The following is a 22,826-nucleotide window of genomic DNA, read 5'->3' as shown; positions in this document are numbered from 1 at the left end:
AAGACCTATCTCTGCTACCGTGTTCTCCCTTGATTATCCACTTTTCAGAGGGAGGAGGTGGATGCCGATGGAGAGCATCAATGAGACCAAATCAGTGATGCTACTTTTCTGATTTATAAATGTTGTGCAATTAGAATAATTTTAAAATAAAAGATTTAAGACGACTATCTATCTATGATCCTAACAAACAGTGTTTCTGCTAAAACATAATTTTTTCCCACAATGATATTGGTACTTAATCATGTTGTTACAAACTCTGCACTTGCTTTGTGTATCAAGTATGCAGCATTTTTAGGAAAAAGACAAAGGCAAGAAATAAAAACACAGAAATATTTAAATTCAGTGACTTAGGGTATTAACCTTGGCATATGTCCTCATGATGAAGAAACAACTGTAATTGGGCAAATAATGCCAAAGTGAGTTATGCACTGTCAAAAATATGACAATATAATTCATCTTCATATTGATGGCTTCAGAAATTACTAAAGTATGAATGCATATGGCATGCCAGAGCACATATTAATGGCAATTAAAAAAAATATGGATGTCATGTTAAAGTTTTGGACTAATTTTCAAGCATGTTGTAAAATTCCAGCAGGAGGTGATCAACCTCCCTCTGACCTCAATGGTTCTTTAGTATTTCTGAACTATCAAAAGTTATAACAAGAAATTTGGCATAGTGTCTGGTATTTTGCAAATAAATTGTTTAATTGTGAGCAAATATAATTTTAGACAATTATGAAGGTACAAAGTACTCCGAAGCTTTGAAGTTAGGCATCAACTTGGCCAATCAACTTCTCCGTTATCTGAACTTTTGCTTAGTCTCTCCCATACCTAACCTCAATTCCTTTTTTCTATGGAATTAGCCCGACTCCTTTGAAAGCTCAACGAGAGATGGTGAAAAAAGGGATGATGAGGATGATTATGAATATGAGGAGTCAGAAGAATCAGACAACCAAGGAAAATCCCAGGGGATTGGAATCTACTTCAAGATGGTTGGTCAGTTCCTTTGTTAACTCAAATTAAGGCAAAAAACCAAGGAGAACTATAATAATAGATAATGCATAATAGACAGATATCAATATTAATAGTAAGGATATATCCATTATGATACTACTAATATCATGAATATATGCTCTACAGCTTAGCACATCTTTTGCATACGATCAGGATTTTGTTCCTTTATGTCATTAATATTTACATTTGACAACACATATTTATTCCCACATATTCAAAAACCTAAAGACTATGCATTAAGTTACCGCCACTTCTTTAGAGTGGTGTTTTCATCATTTTAAAATGGCATGCACGTAGAAAACTTCATGATTATTGATGACTACTCAACACAATATCCACTCATCAATTAAATTAAGACTTACAGTTGTACATTCTGTGCATCAGTGTATAAATGATATATTTCTATTCAGAATTTCATCTGCATATAATGTTCATAAAAATATGAGCATAAACTCTCTCCATTTCCATGTCGAGATCTCAAATACAATTGACTTTCCCAACAAAAATACATCTCATATTAATAATTTTACATCAATAGTGGTGGACTTATCCCACAAAATACAATTGTGTTTCCTGTGTATTTACATCTGTATTTACGACTTACTGTGTAAGTCGTGTGTCTTGGGATTTTCACATTTAAAACCACTGTATTAAAATGAGTTCTGCGTGTTTTATACTGGCATTCTGCCTCCAAAGATGTATTACAGGCAATCTATTATGGTGAGTTCCATTCTAATGCCATTTTCAGCATTTGCTTCTGGGGCTCCTCATCCAATGATAAAACAGTATTTAAAATGTAATAGAGTATGTTAAGACTCATGTTTAATGCATCTCTCTTTGCTCCATGTTGTTTCTTCATTAAAAAACTTTTCATTCTACCTCTCTCTTGTGCATACATGTATGCTGTAATTTCACATGTTAATCCCAGTCTTTCAAATGATGTAACTAATGACAGTTATCAGTGTCGCTATACAATAAGTTCTAATGACCTTCAACAAATGCAGGTAAGAACTAGAAATTCTTCCCATATACTTCAACATATGGGCTTAATTCTACATAGAAAGATTCCTCGTTAAGTTAAAATGTAAATCAAATGGCTGTTTTTAAGTGTAAATTCCAGGGTTATTTTCAGAGTAAATAATTCTACTCTGTTGTTGAAATTCATTTATCTTATCAATTATATTATCATAATGACTATTTTTTGCATCCTTCATTTACACACAAATAAATACTGCTATAATAAGAATAAACACGATATGTAGATGAAATCTGGAATAGAATATATTTTTCAACATATTTCTGCAGAAGACTTCTCAAAGATGGTAATGGAAATTGAATTCATGTAGGTTGTATTTATAATTTAAAAATGCACAGTTAATCAATAACATATTGAATAACTATAAAATTAAGTAGTGTAACTACTGTTATTATTGTGCATACCTATGTTTCTCATACCAAACCTGGGAACTCTAAAGTTTCAGTAAGAATTCCTATAAATGCAATCATCTGTAAAAGTTGTTCACAGTAATCAAACCAAATAAAGAACACATAATTTTTCATGCTAATTGTAATGATGATTTTTCTATTAAGTTTGACCATAACTTGAATGAAATAATTTCTTGTGCGCAGGGAAACTTGCAAATGGAACGCAAAAAAATCAAATGGGGAACATGACTGCTTTGAGGTCTTTGATGGAAAAGGTTCAGCAGACCCTTGAGAAGGCAGTGAATAGAGGAGATTTTGATATCAAAGTCCCCATTGCCATCAATGCTTCAAGTGACAGAGAGTCTACTATGGTCATGAAAGAACTGACCAGCAGTATTGGGTTTGATGACCCTCAAAATGGATGTGATAAAGGAAGTGCAATGGTTAATGATTTATGTGGTAAGTGTAGTGATGATGAAGATGGGAGTTATAATTTAAAATAAACTCAATTAATTCCTTGATTACTTTCACAATCAGTTAAATGCCCTCCTGGAACTTATTGGGATGACTTCAATGAAGACTGTGTGGTGTGTGAAAAGGGAAGTTACCAGCCTCTAGAAGGTCAATCCTTTTGTCACAGGTGCCCTGACGGTTACTCCACAAATTTTGGAATCAGGAGTAGAAACAGAAGAAAGGCTATATCCATAAAGGACTGCATTGGTATGTACCTGGAACCACAATGATTGAAGCGCTTTCAATGATAATGTGCATATGCACACATATTAGTAAACACCATTGAGAGGAATAAAGGATTAAAATTTGACTATGCAAGGAATATAGCATAAAAAGTTTGATATCACACACAGCATAGATACTACTATGGATATTCACAATGTACGGACAGGAGAGCTAATGAGTCCTTGGGTGAAGATCAGTATAAAGAAAATGGGTACACATGATCCATAGCAATAATGAGGTCATTAATAGAGAGGAATATAGAGTATAATCAGCATGTACCAGTATGTTTGGTTGATTTTGAGAGGGCATTTGACCAAAGAAACTGAGGAAAATCAATGAAAATTTTGGAGAAGATAAGAGTAGAATGGAGAGAAAGATGATTTATCAGGACCCTACACATCTCCGACTGCAAAGGTGCTTAAATAAAATACAAAGCCGGGATGGGCAGGGGAGTACGACAGTGAAGTCCATGCCACTTGTTCTTTTCAATGCATATATAAACAAATAACAAGGTGAGGGAGGCATGGAAAGGGTTGGAGGATGGAGAGAAAGTAGATGGCCAACTCTTAAAATCAATCAGATTCATAGATGATTAAGCATTAGCTACACCGTCAGTCAAAAGATTACAATCATTACTTAGGCATTTCAGAATCAGTGCAATAGATAAGACATGAAAATCCGTGATCAGAAAATAAAAATACTGAGACCCTGAAGAAATATGAAGACTAAGATAAACATTCAAGTTGGGGGATATAAAATAAAACAGATAGAACAGTCCACTTATTTGGAATGTGTTTTAAATGAAGGTGGACAGACTGGAGGGGAAATCAAAAGAAGAAATGCATTATTTAAAGAAGCATTCATAAATATCTGATGACAGACACGTTAAGTAAAAATGTAAATAAAAGACTAGCAAAAAACCTTAACATGGAGCATAATTTTTGGGTCAGAAACTTGAGTCACTGATGCAGACAGATAAGTGTTGACTGGAGGAATTCGGTATTTGGGCATGGGGAAGAATTGAATTAATAAAATAGATGGAAAGGAAAACCAACCATGAAGTTCTTTGTAAGGGAATTTTGTTGGGAGAAATTTCAATAAGGCAGAACAAATGAATGCATGAGATACCGTGAAGAAACAGGATGCTGAAGACAGTCATAGTAGGGAAAAAGCTGGAAAATCAAGGTAAAGGGAGGAAAAGAATAGGCTCTTTGCATGAGTTACTTAAGGGAAAGCATGCATGGGCAGAAAATAAGTCATGGTACTATTTAGTACAAAGAGTTGAATAATAAACTGAGGCAGGAAACTAATAGGGCAAAAAGAGCATGGTAAAGGATTCAGTGCAAGGATATTGAAAGTTTATAGAGGAAGGATGAAATTGGTTTGCTGTACATGAAGGTGAAGATACTAACAGGAAGTAAGAACAGATGGTCCATCCACACTGCCAAGGATATAACAGAAAAAATGATTAATTGACCTAAATAAATGATAAAATAGCTGGGCAAAAACTAGAGCAGGGAGGGCAGTTTACCTATCGTTGTGTTTGGACTAACAAAGTAGTAGGGACAAAAGAAGAATTACATTAGGCAAAGAAGCTTTCACAAGGAGAGGGGAATTGATGACAGGGACATTGAGTAAGTAGGTAAAGAAAAGGCTCGTCAAAACTTTGATACAGAGCATGGGTTTGCACAGCTTGGACGCATGGCTGTTGAAGCAAGATGATAGGCATAGATTACAGACTTTTAAAATATTGATGCGGAAAAGATTGGGAAAGGTGTAATGGACTGAAAGGAAAACAAGCGAAGAAGTGGTAGGTATAGTGGGGGAGTATAGGGACTTGCATATTGGATAGGATTAAGGGAGGAAGAAAGTATGTGGAATTGAAGGAAGGTTTATTGCAGTGTCAGATGTCAGGTTGTGTTTTGTTAGAAGAGGCAACAAATTTTATCAATGTTCAGTATTGGTTCATCTAAAACCTACCTTAAATGGTAGAATATCAATTATAATAATATCATAAGAAAAATACAGCTATGTGATAAATATACTCACAGTAATGTAAACATATATTTGCATATATCCTGGCACAAGGGTTAGTATTGTGTTATGCATAATATTATAATAATATATTGCTACCCTTGGAAAAATTTACATTTCTTGTGTCTTTCAAATGAAAAAAAGTTACTTTGCATTTTATTTACTTACACATATTAGGGAATGATGAACTGATTAGCACTTAAAACCAATGTATCATATTTGGAAAAATATTGTTTCCACAGCTGAATGTAAACCTGGAACTCACTCAGTGGATGGCCTGCTCCCTTGTTCCACATGTCCTAAAGGGTATTATACACCTCAAAGGGGTTCATTAAACTGCACCAAGTGCCCAGAGAATAAGACAACAACAGCCCGTGGGGCTACTAAAGAAGATGAATGTAAAGGTAAAATATATCCTGAACCAAAGTGAAACTCAAAAACCCAGTAGTGGCCATCAGGCTAGATTACTATAATTTGGATTGATTATGCACCACATTACTTTACCAATCATAAATACTCTCTACCTGATCTGAATAATAGAAAAAATCTTCAGGGCCAGGCACATCTTTGTTTTTCAGATTATTTTCTGTTTAAAATCGACTGACATACTGTATTTGATTGCATCAACTAATTTCCAGGTGAAAAAAAAATGCCTGCAGTAGGATAGTGAGTCTTAGATAAGACAGCATTGGTCTGACTGTGATCTCTTTCTTCCCTCTCCTTGAGGAGCAACGTTACATACTGAAAGCACTTGCAAAAATTTATAGCGAATCTCAACAATTAGATGTTCAAATGCTGAATGTCGTATTATATCTGATAATACATCACATTGATGATTTAATTAGTAACAAGAACTTGAGTTTTTGAGACAACACAGAGTTTTTGTGATTATCGAGTAGCAGAAGCATAATGCCATCATAACGAATACACGATTTTCAATATTTTGGTGAAAATTATGAAATGAATGTCATTTATGCCTCTTGAGATCAGATCATGAATTTGTATTTCATTGTGGACATAGACTGAAAAGCATGACAAGCCATTTGTTCAATACTTATCAACTTTTTTTTCAGATGTTTGCCATTCAGGAACAGTTTCTGAAACTGGAGCAACACCTTGTTATGCATGCCCAAGTGGTTACTTTCAAAATAGTCCAGGAAAAACATTTTGTGTAAAAGGTTCATGCATTGATGAGAACTGTGCAGAAAATTCTTCCTCAGTCGCAAAGGTAAAAAAATTAACAAACTAAATGAACTACTGTTTTGATGGTGTATTTTTCTCTCAATAAATAAGGATGTTCTACTGGAGTCCAGTCCATAAATAATACTTCATATTAGGCAAATATTTTTCAATTGAATGACGAAATTAACCTTTGATGCAATGATAATTTAGCAAGATAAACTATTATTTATCTGAAAAGTTAATTTGTTAAGTGAATAGGCTGGGAAAAATAATACGGCAAGATTTATCAAAAAATAATTTTTAAATTGACTATATTTATGTTTTAATATCTAAGTCAATAAATATGTCTGCACATATGAGACTTATGGGGCTTCAATTTTCTTCTGAGGCTTTCGCAATGGTCACTTGTGTAGCCAACACCTCATTCTTAGAATCTTTTTCCTCAGTGAACTCATAATGCTCTCAGGATAATATTAAAAAACATGGCAACCATCATTATCCTTCAAGTTTTTCTGCAGTATACCTACGGGCATTCTTAAACCCCTGAAGATGACTCTTGTAACTGAGAATAGTTTTTAAGTTGTCTAATAAAATAACCAATGCAAAGCTATCAGATTTTAGTGCTCAGTGGCAACTACAGATGTATATGTATAGGTATTGAATAGTATAGCATGTAAAAAGAAAAATTTAATTGTAATTTATAGCATTCCATTTTCTATGAAAAGGAGAAAATGATGAAATCACTAAAAGTAAATAAATACGAAATAATTGCACGCTATAATTAAATGAGGATGGTGAAGTAGGTTAATTTAAACTGAAAGCTAAATCTGGCATATAATACACCAAGTTTCAAACATTAATTTATTTACTCCATAGTTACAGTAAACTGCCATCATCAGCTTTGCTAAAATTTTTAGCTTTGAGCAAAAGTTAAATCACATCATGAACTTACCAAAGCTCATTTTTTTCATAAAAATGTTTAAATTTTTTGCTGTATTGTCCCTAGATGTTATTTGCTAAATTTCTGGATTCTAACTTTCTGCTCCACTCTTCTGGAATACAGCTCATTAAAGATGGTGAGGATGGTCATGAAGAAATTCTTCCATTCAACGACTGCTTTACATTGCCCTGCGTCAATGGGGGAACATGCATAACTCTTGCCAATTCTGGAGTTTTCTGTAGCTGTGCTGCAGGTTTTATGGGTAAAAATCTTTGATTGATGTTTTTCAATTGTATGTCATATTGAATGAATTTTAAAACATTTAAAATAATTTTTATCAGGAAAATTTGATATTAATATTATCTCAGCAATAACAATTACAATTCATAATTAGGTGAATGCATGAAATATCCCCATCAATACGGTGAATAAAGTTTTTAATTGTAATCATGTTTCATGTTGTACAACTTGATTTCTCAGGGTCATTCTGCGAGTCACAAGAGGACATGTGTGCATCTGAACCTTGCTTAAATGATGGGGAGTGCTCTTCCAATGGCATAACATTCCACTGTTCATGCCCCAAAGGCTTTACAGGCCTGAACTGTGAGGTATTAACAAGTGTCTTTCTAAATAAATAAAACATATGCCATTGTTATGGTTTTTTTTGGGTGGTTTATGATTGCAAGAAAGGGGGATGTGGAGGTTTTTCTAATTGTAGAACATCTGAGTTTCCGCAAATTTGCGACCCAAATACTCCAAAAATGAATGGATAATTTTCTACTACACGGCAGGAGTTCTTGAGGTATTTGGAGACCAAATAAATTAAATTGAAAGCCAATTAAATACTATCTATCAAAGTTACTGATAAAATCCTTTACAATTACATAATTTTCAAGGCAAAATTAAAAATATTTCATAACCAATATGAATTAAAATTTCTTCAGACACATTATTCTCAATCACTGGTCTTCTTCATTAGTAAAATTGAAAGTATACAATTATAGATGTACAGGGTGCAGCCCTTAAATCGGTACAAATATCAATTTAAATTTCCTGCCATATCATTGTTCCACTGGAGGTTACGATTGACGCTCTTGAAAGCTATAGGCATCTAGTAAACAGTCATAATCTCAAAATGGCCAAGATGTTACATATAAGTGGGGAGTACAATCGAAGAGCCGCTATTATTGAAAGTGTTTGCGCTGGGCGGTTTATTTCAAAATAATTCGATTCTTCTGGTATCCCAGATCAACTATTTACGATATTGTGACTGAGTACAATGCTTCAGCGAAGCCTGCATAAGGTTTTACTAACCCGATGAGAAAATCTCATTTCAAGGAAACGCATGCTTGTCCAGATATAAGCGCCGCACCCTGTACATAATAACAATAATGAACTATTTACTTTCCCTAGGATAAAGTTAGAGTTAATATTTTTATTATTTAGCTTTAACCTGAAAACAGCTTTCAAGTTTTGGCCTTTAAAATTGCATTATAAATATGAAATAGAAATGAACTATCAAAAACAACCAAACCCTACGTGAAGGAAAACCTATATAGGCAGGAATTGACATGTGCTCACAAGGAGGAAAGGAGGAGGGCGTCGATGACAGGGATGTTTAGTAAGGAGGTTGAGAAAATGCTTGTCAAAACTTTGATATGGAATGTAGTTTTGTACCGTGTGGAAGCATGATCGTTGAAGCAAGATGATATGCATATATTGTTGGCTTTCGGAATTTGGATGAGGAGATGGAGAAAAAGGATAAAGTGGGCAGAAAAGAGATTGAACTAGGAAGTGCTAGGCATGGTGGGGGTGAGGGGATGATTGTGGCAAATCATAAAGAGACAGGAAAGATGGATGCTGAGCATTTTGATTAGGAATGGGATTTTGAAGCCTTTGATAGAGGGGAGAATGATTGGCAAAAAAGGAAGGGGCAGGAATAGGATAGGGATGTTGGATGGGATGAAGGAGGAAAGAAGTATGCAGAAACTAAGATGGACCTACTGCAGTGTCACATGTCAGGTTGTGTTTTGTAAGGAGGGGAAAGTAAATGTCACAGAACAGTCTTATTGGCAAGGTCCATTCAAAACCTACCTTAACTGGTAGAATATCAATAATAGTAATAATGGTATACTTCTTGCAAATCATGAGGCATTTAAGTGGCTAACTGGCAAAAATGACCACCAAAAGGTAAAATAGTTACACTAAAAGTATTAGCTGGAGAAATTTACAGATTGCGTCACCTGGGGACATAACATTTGCATATAAGTTTGCAAGGAAAATGCTTTTCATTGAGGAAAAGGATATTTAGATGAAATCAATTTAAAGTTACATCACAAAAACAAATCATATTAACTTAAATATGTACCACATATTTTTAATTGATAATCATTTTCATATTTTCAGTTGATGATTAGCAATCGTCTTCTTATCTACACTCATTATCAAAGCAGGGCCATAAACTTTACATGAAGTGACCCCCTCTCTTCCTAGGAACCGACTGACAAAAATGGTTTCAGCATCAGTGAAAAGGTTAAAGTTAACTGTCTACCAATGACCAAAGAATAATTACAAAGAAATGGAATGATCCAAAGCCTGCTCTATACTATGTTTATGCTATCACTGGGTTAACTGTATTACCCCACCTCAGAAGGCAATTCAACTTAAAATGTCAATATAAGGAACACATTTGCTAGAGTCATATGAGATTTGACCAAAAATGACATAATTTATTCAACATTATTATTTCACCTGAGGCTTTTATAAGTTCAATTATTTTTATTTTATCCTATTTAGTATGCACAAGGGTGTGCACATTTACTTACAATAATTAATTACAAGTATGTAGTATGCACACTGTATCTATTGAAGTAAATGGAAGAACAAAAAATAAAAAAATAGGTGCTGCTTGTTCATAACTCATTAGAATTAAGAATATTTCTTTAAAACATTTTTCCTCAGACGATGACCGACCCATGCAGTTCAAATTTTTGCTTGAATAATGGAATTTGTGTGGCCAATGACACCAGTTTTGAATGCCTCTGCCATGCAGATTTTGAAGGTATGCAGTTATTTATTTTATTCAATGAAGGAATAATATAATTTTGTTAAAACTGAAAATGAATGTACATTAAAAAATATACTATTTACAGTGATTGATAAATAACTGCCCTCAGTTTCTTTGAAGTCCTATAATATAGGAATGTATAATAAATTTCCTGATTCAGTGTAACTAGCATTTAAATCGCTGCAAGGCAACACAATTCTTCTTTAACGTTTATCAATAATTAAGTTTCTTCCAACACAATGCTTTAATTATATTATAGGTATTTATTGTGAGAGAGAAGTTTGCCATTCTCCGCCTTGTAACCTAAATGACTCCTGCGTATTTAATGGTGAAGACTGGGAGTGCATGTGTGGGGATGACTCTTCTGAAGATGAGTGCACAGCAGAGGAAGTTCAAAGATTGGAGGCACAAATGTTGGCAGAAATTGAGGAACCAATTGATATACTTCCCAATTCTGTACTTCATTTTCCAAAATCAAGCACAAACAACTACATACTTGTAACAGGAAACATGGATAAAAATTATACAAGGGTGAGTATCCATATTTTATCACCATGTTTCTTACAAGAGCATGTAGCAATACAATTTTAGCAATTACTGATAATTGAATATAAATCAACAATCATAACAATTCATTGGTATGGCACAAAATAGTTTTCTGAGGCTACCCGCCAGTGTCCACCATTGCTCTTCCATAAAAAGATAATAATCAATGTAGAACATGGGAGATCAAGAGAATGGGGTCGTCTAGCTCCCATGAACAGTGGTGGCATGTGAACCACTTGAGATGGTCTTTCAGAGGACCCAGTCACTAATCCCCCAGCCACAACCCTCTTTAATACCACGGAGCAAACAAATCACTCTCAATGACCCCCCCTGATGCTCTCAAATATTGGCTTGATGCAGATGGACTTCATACACTAACACTATTATGTAATGGACATTGTCATTACTTTCTATATATTTTTTACAGTTGCATTAGGAACTGTCTCCCTTCTTACTTAAATTTTCTCACGGATGTGAAAATAACAATGTTGGTTAAAGAAGAATATGCAATCATTCTCTCAAATCATATAAATATGTATGAGCATCTTAGATGGCTCATCAAAGGACACTGTATGCTAATAAGTTGAGTAAATTATTCAAATGTGGGAGGAACAACTTTACCAACAGATTCAATGTCACTAGCAGCTAAAACTGAGGAGAAGGAATGGGATTGAAGAGGAGGAAATAACTTCTGCTGGTATCAATGGATTACCCTCCTATTGGATAATTGTCCATAAGACAACAGAAGTAATCCACTTAATTATCAAGATGACAACTTTTAAGGCTGAAAACTTTTAAGTTACTCATTTCCATATAGGGATTGAACAAGATCTAAATAATTGCACTAAATTGTACACTTGTAATGATTTCTTCCTGGTATCCACTCAACTGAACTGATTAGTATCTCAGCTCACTGAAATTGCACATGTGAGGGATGACTTAATTTCATCTGGCATACAAGACAGCCAAGTGGGAGGTCAATCTCACTTTCATCATGCCATTTCAATTCAAATAAGATAATTTCAAATCAAAGACATTATTCACTCTGACAAATAGCATCCTTAGGACTACCCAAAAATATTTTCAAAATTTAATTTATTTTAGTACCTTGCAAGCCACCACTAGGATGTAGGGCAGGTAGTGAATACACGCCAGACTAATTTTGACCTGAATATGACCTTATGGCGGTCGGACAATGTTATTCTGATCCCTTATCGCCCATGGAAAAAATGACAGCTTAAATCTATCTGTTCTACACTTGGTATGAGGAGCAGATATATGCGGGGCAGTCAAATGAAAACGGAACACCCCTACAAAAACCAGTCCATGCACCAACTAGGACATAACCCAACACCTGCGTGCGTCTGTGATTCGTCACTCTGCAGTTCTCCTGCCACAGCGATCGCAGTATCAATGCGCAAAAAGCTAACTTCTAGGTTTTATCGGACTGTGTTATGGCGGGTGTTTGGTTTACATCTGACTGCCCCAACTAGCATGATAGACACATTGGCTATTTTTGAATTATGTAACTTGAAATTGTTGCATTGTAATGCTCACTTAAGGGATGACTCCACTAAAAGTTACTGCAGCAGCATCTCCTGCAGTTTCTTGGAATACGTAACTTGAAGTGTCTTCCATGGCTCAGCCCCTTCTCTCACCTCATTTTTCATATAAGAGCATTTTTTAAGTTAGGCTAAGACAACAGAAGAATACAAAAGCTGCCTCATTATAAAACTGCATAATGAGGAATTATGTGATTTCCCATCATTATTGTTAACTCCTTTGGAAACTAATTTTCACTGTTTATTAATTTTTAGAATGAATCCTCCTAAAAGTTAGTATAGAATATTATAATTGAATATAAACCATAAACACAGTAATCAACCATAAGGTCGGTTTGGTAGAGTTCACCCTGTGCTAAGCCCTAATAGTTTTAAACATCATGATAGTTTTACAGCAAATATTTATATACTTGGTGAATACTAAACTTATTATTTCTTAATTTGTCACTTTGGTATCAGGAGAGTCATTTATTATCATAATTCAAAATAAAATAGCAATTTCATGAATTAGGAATAAAAACTTAACATAGAAAAGTGTTACACCATGATATTTATGCAAATTCTTTTATAATCCTTAGGCTTCCACGACGTCTATTTGATGAATCAATTCTTCTTCCAGGAATTATCATCACGTAGGTGAGTTGATGGACGTGATGATGGATGGGATGGATGTCTATCAACTCACCTATACAACGGTAATTCCCATAAGAAGAATCAATTCAGCAAATTCTTTTATACTTCACAGGTCACTCTTTGTGGTTGGATTAATACCAAAGATCGTTCTAACTATGGGACAGTGTTTTCACTGGCTACACAAGATTCAGCAAATGCCTTTGTTCTCACAGACTACAGTGGGTGAGTTTTTTTTTATAAATACAGAGTAACTAATAACAATTTCTACTTGTCTTACATACTACTTAAGCAAGCAAATAATTCAGATCAAAAACATGCTTTCATGACACTGGGACTCTGCTGCTAAAGACTGCAAGATTTGAAATATTTTTGCACTCAATACATAGTGGTAACAGCCACTCTATTTCCCTAATTTGAATGGTCACAATTCAAGGTGGTCTCTACAATAGGTGGATGTTTTCCAAGTGCTGTATCTTGCTTAAATATAGTGTATCGGGTATGACCTTATGGTACTTTTCAAAGCAAAGTTTGTTCAACACATGCATACACACTGTAAAATATTCTTCACTTACCATTGAGGTAATACACATAGAAGTCTTCAGAAAAGAAGGAAGTTTATAGTACAAACTAAATACTATGGGCTTGGGCCCTTGATGCACCCTGTGCACACAAAAGTGACATGTAGCTTGAGTATATTGTATTGTGATTGTCAGCATTTGTAAAGAAATTCTTTAGATTTGTATCTATGTGCGATACAGTCCTAAAATATAAATACAAAAATCTCTTCTATTAATACCTTAAAATTGGTAACCATTCTAATATTCACTACTATGTTTTTCAAGGCATAATCCTACGTAGTAATTCAAGAGCTGCCACTAGAGAATTCTAGTTTAAAGGACTATATGCATACATTATTAGTTGATGACAAACTGTAAATGTACTTTCCACAATAAAAATATCTAATTTTGATTTCTTCTTCATCTTTGTGTGTTAACCCTTGCAATTTTTATTTCTATTTTGCATCTATTTAACTTAACTTGGAGACCCACATCAGTTAGATCTGTAATAAACGGAGTAAAGCTGTTTATTTGTTGAGAAAGCTCAACTTTCTCATTTCAGATAAGTATCGTTTAACATGTTACCATGCCTTCTCCCCATGTCATTTGAATCATGGTGTTCAGCTATGGGTTCATTCCCGACATGTTAAACAAATCTTGCAACTGCAAAAGAGAGCTATTTGCTCTCTTGCTAATATACCACTACCTGATTTCTGCAAGCGTTTTTTATTATGCATGGAATCATGGCTGAATTTAGTTTATACATCTTTAAGGTTCTGATTCATGTGAACATTAATCTAGAAAACTACCATTTAAGATCTCGCACACATAACTGCACATTTAGGGGGAAAGCAAATTTGAATGCTGCTTATTGTGGACTGTCCTCAACTTACAACTCATTTCATAGCATGAGCATTTGTCTGAATAACTGGCTGCCAACTGAGTTGAAATCGAACTGCATCCCGATTTTCAACAATAGGGTATATACCTGGTCACTTTCTAACCCCCTTTACTCAATTGATAAACTCTTTCGTGACTATCTTTTTATGTTTGTGTATTAAGCAAGATTTATATTGATGACATTTAAAAAAGTTGTACCATTTATCAAAATGAATAAAGTATAATAATAATAATACAAAATTGTCCATTGCTAACTCTTCTTATCTTTTCAATAAAAGCAATTATTATTACTATTTAGAACCAGCTCATCACAGGCAACTTCTCATTTGAATTTTAGGTTTGTTCTATATGTCGGTGGAAATTCAGCAGTGACTGATGTGTCAGCAAATGATGGGAAGTGGCATCACTTTTGCCTCACATGGGCATCTCAAAATGGGAAATGGCAGTTATTCTTTGATGGAATTTTGGCTGCCAATGGAGAGAACCTTTCATCAAACTATGCAATTTCTGGTATGTAGCATTCAATTCAAAATTCACAAGTGAATTGTACATGCAAACTATGTTTATACTGTTGTTTATTCATTTTTATAAATATCAATAAAATTATACAATTCTATGTTTTCATATTCTATATGGTCCTGAATTCAATTACAAGATAAATATGAACTTGCACAACTCTTAGCAAAGCTTGTGAACGAATTCTTTTTACAGTAGGTTTTTTCTACATGTATATCAAGGAAAAAACTAATTTTGAGAAAAATTTTCCCAAGATATTTCTAATCGACTTACACAATTGAGAAAAAATTATCAATTGTAGAAGTTACAATTACTTATATAAATAAACTAAATGGCAGAAGAATTCATCTCTGACATTTCATACAGATCCTCCATTGAATTAAATATTTCACTCAGAAAATGATAATTCAAAAATGTGAAGTACTACTTATTTTGTACACTGTGATTGCTAGGACTTCAAAAGAGAGTGATCAATCATTTTTTATTTGCATAATTTATTCTACAAAAATTGAATTTGACGTTATATTGTCCGATTAATGTTTATGAGTTTCATGAATTTTCTCAAGCATTACGTCAGTGGCAGCGGCGAAGGTGTTGCAACTTATATTAAGTTACGTTCACCCACAGCAACAATAGAGGTACCTATCACTTAACACTGATTTTAAATTTTGTTTACATCTGAACAAACTGTCAACAGAGGCATATGTTATACTACAGGGAGGCTTATGGAGAGTATGTTCTTGCCATTACCACATCTAGAAAATAGTGTGAAGTCTTTTAAGCAGAATGACAATCAATTTAAAAGAAAGATGGCCCTAGAGCCCCAATCATGGCATTTAGGGAAGTAAACATGAACACTACTGCAGCCATTCTATGAGAAGATCCTTGAGTAACATTGCGAGCACTATCAGAAATATTGCACAATACATGGGTGCCATCCATATATCAGTAATAGAAAAATTGTAGTTATTTTTGTGCATAGGAGATTCTGTGAAACCTGCATCTATGTGTTTCTCATCTTCTCTTAGGTCTATAACTAATCCCATGTAACTTTTCCTGTTCCGCGAAGTGATAAGTCGCCTTTGACGAAATCGCTTTTCATCATCAGAAACAGGTGTAGGTAATCTAAACATGTTTCAACTTGCAATGGCTGCCGCTGATGTAATACACAAGTCAATTCAATGAAACTTGTACCACATATAAATTAAATATTAAGCAAACAATATAAAATAAAATTCATTTTTTTACAATAAATTATGCAAATAAAACAATATATTATCACTCTTTCTTAAACAGCCTTTGTACTATATAAATTCTAGCTAATCATTATACATCTTCATAAATAATTGTCAACCATCTCTGTTGGTAAATATTTTTAAGGCAAAAGTAGTAGACTTTGGCATAAATGTAGCCATATGAATATATTTATTTGCTCCTTTAAACAAAATCGATAAAATGAACAGTAAAATTGGATAATCTTGCACAGGTTGCTTTCTCTCTGGAAGGCTATTCCAGTTTCTGCTTTATATGAAGAGCGTTCATCTTGGTGAAACTCAAAAACGAACTAGGAATTTGAAATTTTAACAATTGCTGCCCTTATGACAATTACTACTGATGTGAAAAACTAATGAGGTTGTTTAAACCCCAATTTTAACCCCAAAGGCACTCTTCTCTTCTTTTACAAGGGGAATTGTATTCCTTGGGGAACATCTTTTAGCAGCTGTTACATTTTAAGCAGCTTTGCTCGCATAGCATATATATATCTCAAAAAGGTATCAGATACATCTAAAAAGTCCCATAAAATATCACAGAGACATCTGCATTAGTCTCTGACCAAGTCTATTACCAAGCTACCTAGAAGACATTGCTCTCTCCAGAAAAGGGACTCAGATACATCTTGTATTATATCTATCAGGACAAGTAAGCTCTCATGCATAGTACATGAGCGGACTGGTTTCTGAAATCACATTTATAAAAAATATAAGTATAACTTAAGGGTTAAGAATTGGGTTATTTTGCCACATTTCCCCAATATTCTTTTAATAAATCCTAATTTTTTGTTCCCTGGTCCATATATTCACATCCTATTCTCTCACTGTAATTCTCACAATATTTTCCTTGTAATCTGTCAACAGAGTGCACTTTCAGGGGGGTCCATATATTCACATCCTATTCTCTCACTGTAATTCTCACAATATTTTCCTTGTAATCTGTCAACAGAGTGCACTTTCAGGGGTGAGGAACACTTAAAAATGAACTAATGATTATGCTATTTTACCTTAAGGATAAAATAGTTCTTATTCCTATTTGCTTTTATCATAGATTTTTTATTCCAACTTGGGAGAGTACACTTTCAAGCATTCATCATTAGACCTTTCTTCAATTTAAATATATAGCTCCCACTCTTAGGAACAAATTTTGGTTTTTATGCTCTTTTACTATTACCATCCAATGAAAAAATTCAATTATAAAACATTAAAGTTAATATTTTCCTCCAAACCTTAATGCTAAATATTTATTCAACTTTCTATTAAAAATGTTAAATCAAGATTTCATCATATTCTTATCAATCCCAGAAAGCACTTAACATTAATATACCAGACTGTGTATGATCAGTCTTGTAAATGTTTAGTTCAGCTCCTCTGCACATGAAGTTGATAATGTATTAATGAAGAACTGATAGCAGGAACACAAAGTAATTACAGGATGGAAATTTAATACCTGTGTGCTATACTTGACACTTTCAGGCTTCACTTCGTGGAATTGTGTGATATCCATATTAAATGAATTAGCAATTTTCCACAGACTTTATTTCACAGGACAATTTGCTTCACCGACTTATGGCATCATCAGGAACCAGAGTTGGTAAAACACTTTGTACTGTGAAATAAAGTCTGTGGATAATTGCAAACTCATTTAATATGGACCTGTGTGTTAATTTATCACCAAAGACTACTTATGTGATATCCACTTGTTTGACACACCCATTACACTAAAAAATATTTTAATAGGTATTTTTTGCTTTGTTTCCCACAAAAAATATTAACCAGACCTTCTTTTAAGTCCTTAGCAAATATTTTTGTCGGTATAATAGTATCAAAAAATTATTTGGAACAAAATCTCTGAATAAAAAACCTAATATTTGAGCCATTGTAATACTTTGTCAAGGGTTGATTCTCCCATGGAAGACTGATTTCTATAGGTAAGATTAAAATCTGTGATTTCATTTAGAATTGTACTCAATACTTGATATCCCAAATTTGTTCATCCAAGGGCAATCAACCATTGTGATTGGACAAGAGCAAGACTGGATTGGAGGAGGATTCAGTGAAACAGAATCATTTGTAGGACGCATGGCAATGATTACCCTAGAGAATAACATAATCACACCTGAGGAGGCATTTCAACGAGCAGCTTTGTGCAAGTCAGGAGACCGAAGGTTTCTAATTTGGGATTGGGCTGATTTCTTAGCTGAAATTCATGGAAACATTGAGGTAAGCTACATAACCAAGATGCTGCAGAAACTAACAGCAAATATAAAATACCCACGAGACAATCTTTCTGTCTTCATCTTTCCAAAATTAGCCGGTTAGAGAATGATATTTCTAGGCTGCAAGTGCACAGAAAGGGTACAAATACAATGGGAATGAAAAGTGTCATGGAATACGGGATTGGATAATAATAGGGCCGAATTTCCTCAAAAATGCTATTCTTCATTAAATAAATGTAGAAACTGTTTGATAAGCCTTTTGGTGAAAGATAAACATAAAAAATACAATTTTGGAAAAATGAATATTTTTAAATTTAAAACTGAAACATTGCAATGGTAAGACAATGCAATTGGGACCTGGGAATGTCAGGAAGTAGCCCGCAAGTTATTACAGCGGCTGAATACTTTGGCATGCTGTTAAGTTTTAGCCTATCACTCCAGTAAAACGCACCAAAGATTCCCATAAACCCACAAGTATGTCTGTGATATTTATTTTTCCTTGACTTGGCTTAGTTGGTAGACAACAGAGTAGATTGGAGAGTTTTGAAATGTGGGTGTGGAGAAAGATGGAAAAGGTGAAGTGGGCAGGAAGGAAAATGAACAAGGAGGTGCAAGGTAAGGTGGGTAACAGGAGAGGGGATTGTTGGGAGTTATCCACAGGAAGCAGAAAAGATGGATGCAGAACATTTTTATTGGCAATGAGAGCTTGAAGACTGTGATAGAGGGGAGAACGTTAGACATGTGAGGAAGAGGTAGAAGAAAGATAGGGATATTGGATGAAATGAAAGTAATATGTGGAATTGAAGAAGGGTTAATTTTAGTGATGGTTGCCAGTTAGTGATTTGTTAGGAGAGGCACAAAAAAGTATCAATGCATACTCTGTGACCATCAAAAACAAACCTTTAAATACTAGAATACCAAAATTAAAAATGTTAATACACTCGTTAGTATTTCCTTTCTGTAAGATTGCTTTACTGCAACCCTCCATTCTTCTCTACTTACTGTTAATTACCTCATCTCCTGATAGCTTGACTGTTTTATGTCGTTCTTAATGTGTCCTGTGCACTCATCTCTTGGTTTTCCGCATGCGATTTTTCCCTTCTATTGTTTTTAACTATTCCATTGTGCCTCAAGATGTGTGCTCTCCATCTATTTTTTCTTTGCCCTAGAGTTTGCCATATTGTCCTTTTCTCTTCTGCTCTTCTATACACTAGTTCCTTGTTCCTCACTCTGTCCCTTTAACCATCAGGACTTAACATTTGTTCAATATCCTACAGGACCATGCTTCAAGGGTTCTATTCTTAGGTGGTCCAATTTTCCAATGTTTCATGTCTCTGTACTCTATAGAGTGACGTGCTCCACGCAAACGTTCTGATGAACTACTTCCTTGGTTGCTACATTAGGTTCATTGAACATAGTAGTTGCCTCATCTTCATGAACACCTTCTTAGCTTGAGCTATTCTTCACTTGATATCCATCTAATTTCTTCCAATCCAAGTTATACTGCTGCCCTGTTAGCTGAAGGATTGCCTTACTCTAGTTTCACTCCTTGAATTGTGTTATCTGTCTTCTTCAGCTTTTCTCTTCCACACACAACGATTTTAGTTTTCTTCTTGCTGATACTCATATTCCTGAAGTGCTGGGTCCATAGTGTTCAGAGTTGCTGGCTGGTCCTCTCACATTTCCACAATTACTTCAATGCCAACTGAAAACTGGAGTATTTCATTTCTTCGCCATCCACCTTGACTCCTTTGATGCCCAACTCTTGCACTTCTACTAATGCCTCTTCTGGATACATTTTAAAAAGTGCTAGAAAGAGGTTGCATCCTTGTCTCATTGCTTACTTTGGCTTCTATTTTCCTTCCATTTTTCATTTGCATGGTTGTAACCTGATTCTTGTAGAGATGATGGATTATTTAATATTGAAGTCCATTCCAAGCACTTCTAGTATCTTGAACATCTTGTTCCATTTGACATTGTTGAAGGTCTTCTCCAAGCATACACATGTCCACCTAATGGCTTGCTTATGCGCTATATATTTTGCAAGTACCCTCAAGTTGAGCGCTGCCCATCTCGTTTTTTAGTTTTTTCTGAATCCAAATTAGTTATCCATAAGGCTTTCTTCTATCATTCGTTCTATTCTTCAGCTAATTGTGAGGCCCCAGACTCAATGCTTCATGTTCTTACTATCTGTGTGTTCTTGGTTTCTTTGGTACTGCCATCATCACTCTCTTCTCAAAGCCCTGTGGTAGTTTTCCACTTTTACAGTTATCTTTGATTGGCCAAAAGAGGATATCTTTGCTTTGACCTTAAGCACCTTGATTATTTCTCTATTTGTTTTACACTTTAATAATATTTGTATTCTAACAATAATAATAAAATAAACTTACAAACAAACCTAAAACAACATATACCTAAGCACTCACACAGTCACCCCTCCCAAAGGGCCTTTGAGAAAAGGTTTTACCCATCCACACTGGGTGGGCATTTAGGTGGCATAACTTATATATTCACCTCCCCCTAAAAATCTGACTGATCTGCCTTTGTACTCACATGTATGCACTTGATCATTTTTGTATGTAGAAATAATAAATTGATGGTAAATTACAACTAGTGTCTTGTAATAATTACCTGCTTTTTACAACAGGATAATCTAATACAACAGTAAAGTTAATAAAATGACTGTTCATCTTGTTCACTCTTTATGCTGGGATAAATTTAAAAGTGGCTAATTAACAAGTTTAACCAGAAGTTTTCCAATATACATGTAATATATATTCTTTTGAGGTTATTCTTATGGAAAAATTACAGGCCGACGTAATGGGTCAATGATAATGTGTAGATAAGAGGAGAGTACCTCTTAAGGAAACGGAAGGAAGGGTACAAAACTGAAAGGATGCAACTATTCGATAAATTCATAATGTAAGAGGGGAGTATCTATTGCCCAAGATCATAAACCCTATCTCCCACTGATGGGCTAATTTTGTAGCAGATACATTTGGCAGAAAAAGTACACATGGGAAAGCCTGTAGGCCAACCCTTGGCAACCTAGTATTTTCCATCTTCACTTTGTACCACATGGGTCTGTTATATCATTGTTATTAGTGCCAGTCACCTTCTTCTGCAATGATGAAGAAGTTACAAAGTTCATTAATACTATTTTGTTTAATTTGGGATATTTATATATATAATTATGCATGTATTGTCAATATGGTTTCACTTGAAAAAATGAAAGCATGACAGCACCTTGTGCTCTTGGGATTGTGTTTTACGGAAGTCAGTGGCTGACGCTTGGCAGTGTACTGCAGGGTGAAAATAAGAAGCTTTCTAGGGTACAAGAAATGAAGATTTTTTTAAACATTCATTTAGTACAACAATTTACTAAGTTTATTTGGGGAAATGTCTAAGTAAGCATGCCATATTTAATTGTGACCTGTTATAATCCCTTAAATTGTGGAAATGGTTTGAGTACAACAAAAGCTTATTCCAAATTTTAACAGAGAGAATTTCTATATCATTGAATGTGCTGGTTTAAAAGCCTTTATTATATGAATTGCCTATCTTAATGCCTAATTATGATTATAACTAATTGATATCAATCAAGAGGATATGATAACTGGGGAATAACAGTTGTATTTCCCGTGAACCAAATTTTCTTAAACAGTGTAGAAACTATGAAATGGCATTCTCTGCTATAAAGTATAAAATTATTTCTCTGAATACCGAAACAGGTTGAATCATCAAATCTGTGCCAAAAGTGTACCACACCCTCTCCACCAAAGAATGGTAAAGTTGTTTTACTGGAGAACGAAAATAATTCTATTGAAGATGGAACAAATGGAGGACTAATTATAAAATACATCTGCCATACTGGATTTACAATTAGCAAAGGACATGAAATGAGATGGTGTCTCAGCAATGGTACATGGGACGGCAAGCAACCTTCCTGCAAACGTTAGTAAGCTCATAAATAAATAATAATAGCTAAATTAAATTATTAGTAAGCATAGATAGCAAGTAGAGGGACTAGACCAAGCATAGTGAAACCATTTTTTTTCAGAGGGGACCAACAAAAAGTGTAAAATCGATGTTTAAATAAAACAATATGGGAGGGGGAAATGTTTTAAAACATAGTTTGATGCTTTCCAAAAGAAATATTCCAATAGATTTAAATGAAATAAGGATAGAACAGCATCTAATGGTTAATTCAAACAGATTA

The 22,826-nt window shown here is 34.4% G+C and overlaps 1 protein-coding gene across 1 annotated transcript in view; it reads left to right on the top strand.

Moving 5' to 3' along the window:
• Positions 1-22,826, top strand: part of LOC139693507 (sushi, von Willebrand factor type A, EGF and pentraxin domain-containing protein 1-like) — a 51,573-nt gene that overhangs the window by 25,817 nt on the left and 2,930 nt on the right. Inside the window, exons 13-25 of the mRNA XM_071591695.1 lie at positions 867-999; positions 2,647-2,901; positions 2,980-3,162; positions 5,457-5,618; positions 6,288-6,442; positions 7,460-7,598; positions 7,817-7,944; positions 10,298-10,397; positions 10,663-10,934; positions 13,257-13,366; positions 14,939-15,111; positions 18,391-18,611; positions 22,339-22,561. Of these exons, the coding sequence (XP_071447796.1) occupies positions 867-999; positions 2,647-2,901; positions 2,980-3,162; positions 5,457-5,618; positions 6,288-6,442; positions 7,460-7,598; positions 7,817-7,944; positions 10,298-10,397; positions 10,663-10,934; positions 13,257-13,366; positions 14,939-15,111; positions 18,391-18,611; positions 22,339-22,561 (2,254 nt within the window). The remainder of the gene's footprint in view (positions 1-866; positions 1,000-2,646; positions 2,902-2,979; positions 3,163-5,456; positions 5,619-6,287; positions 6,443-7,459; positions 7,599-7,816; positions 7,945-10,297; positions 10,398-10,662; positions 10,935-13,256; positions 13,367-14,938; positions 15,112-18,390; positions 18,612-22,338; positions 22,562-22,826) is intronic.

The sequence above is a fragment of the Hetaerina americana genome, unplaced genomic scaffold (assembly GCF_022747635.1).
Source record: "Hetaerina americana unplaced genomic scaffold, ioHetAmer1.1.p SCAF_5, whole genome shotgun sequence".
NCBI lineage: Eukaryota > Metazoa > Arthropoda > Insecta > Odonata > Calopterygidae > Hetaerina > Hetaerina americana.
The sequence above is the reverse complement of the archived record's forward strand: the minus strand, read 5'-3'. Positions and strand labels throughout refer to the sequence as shown.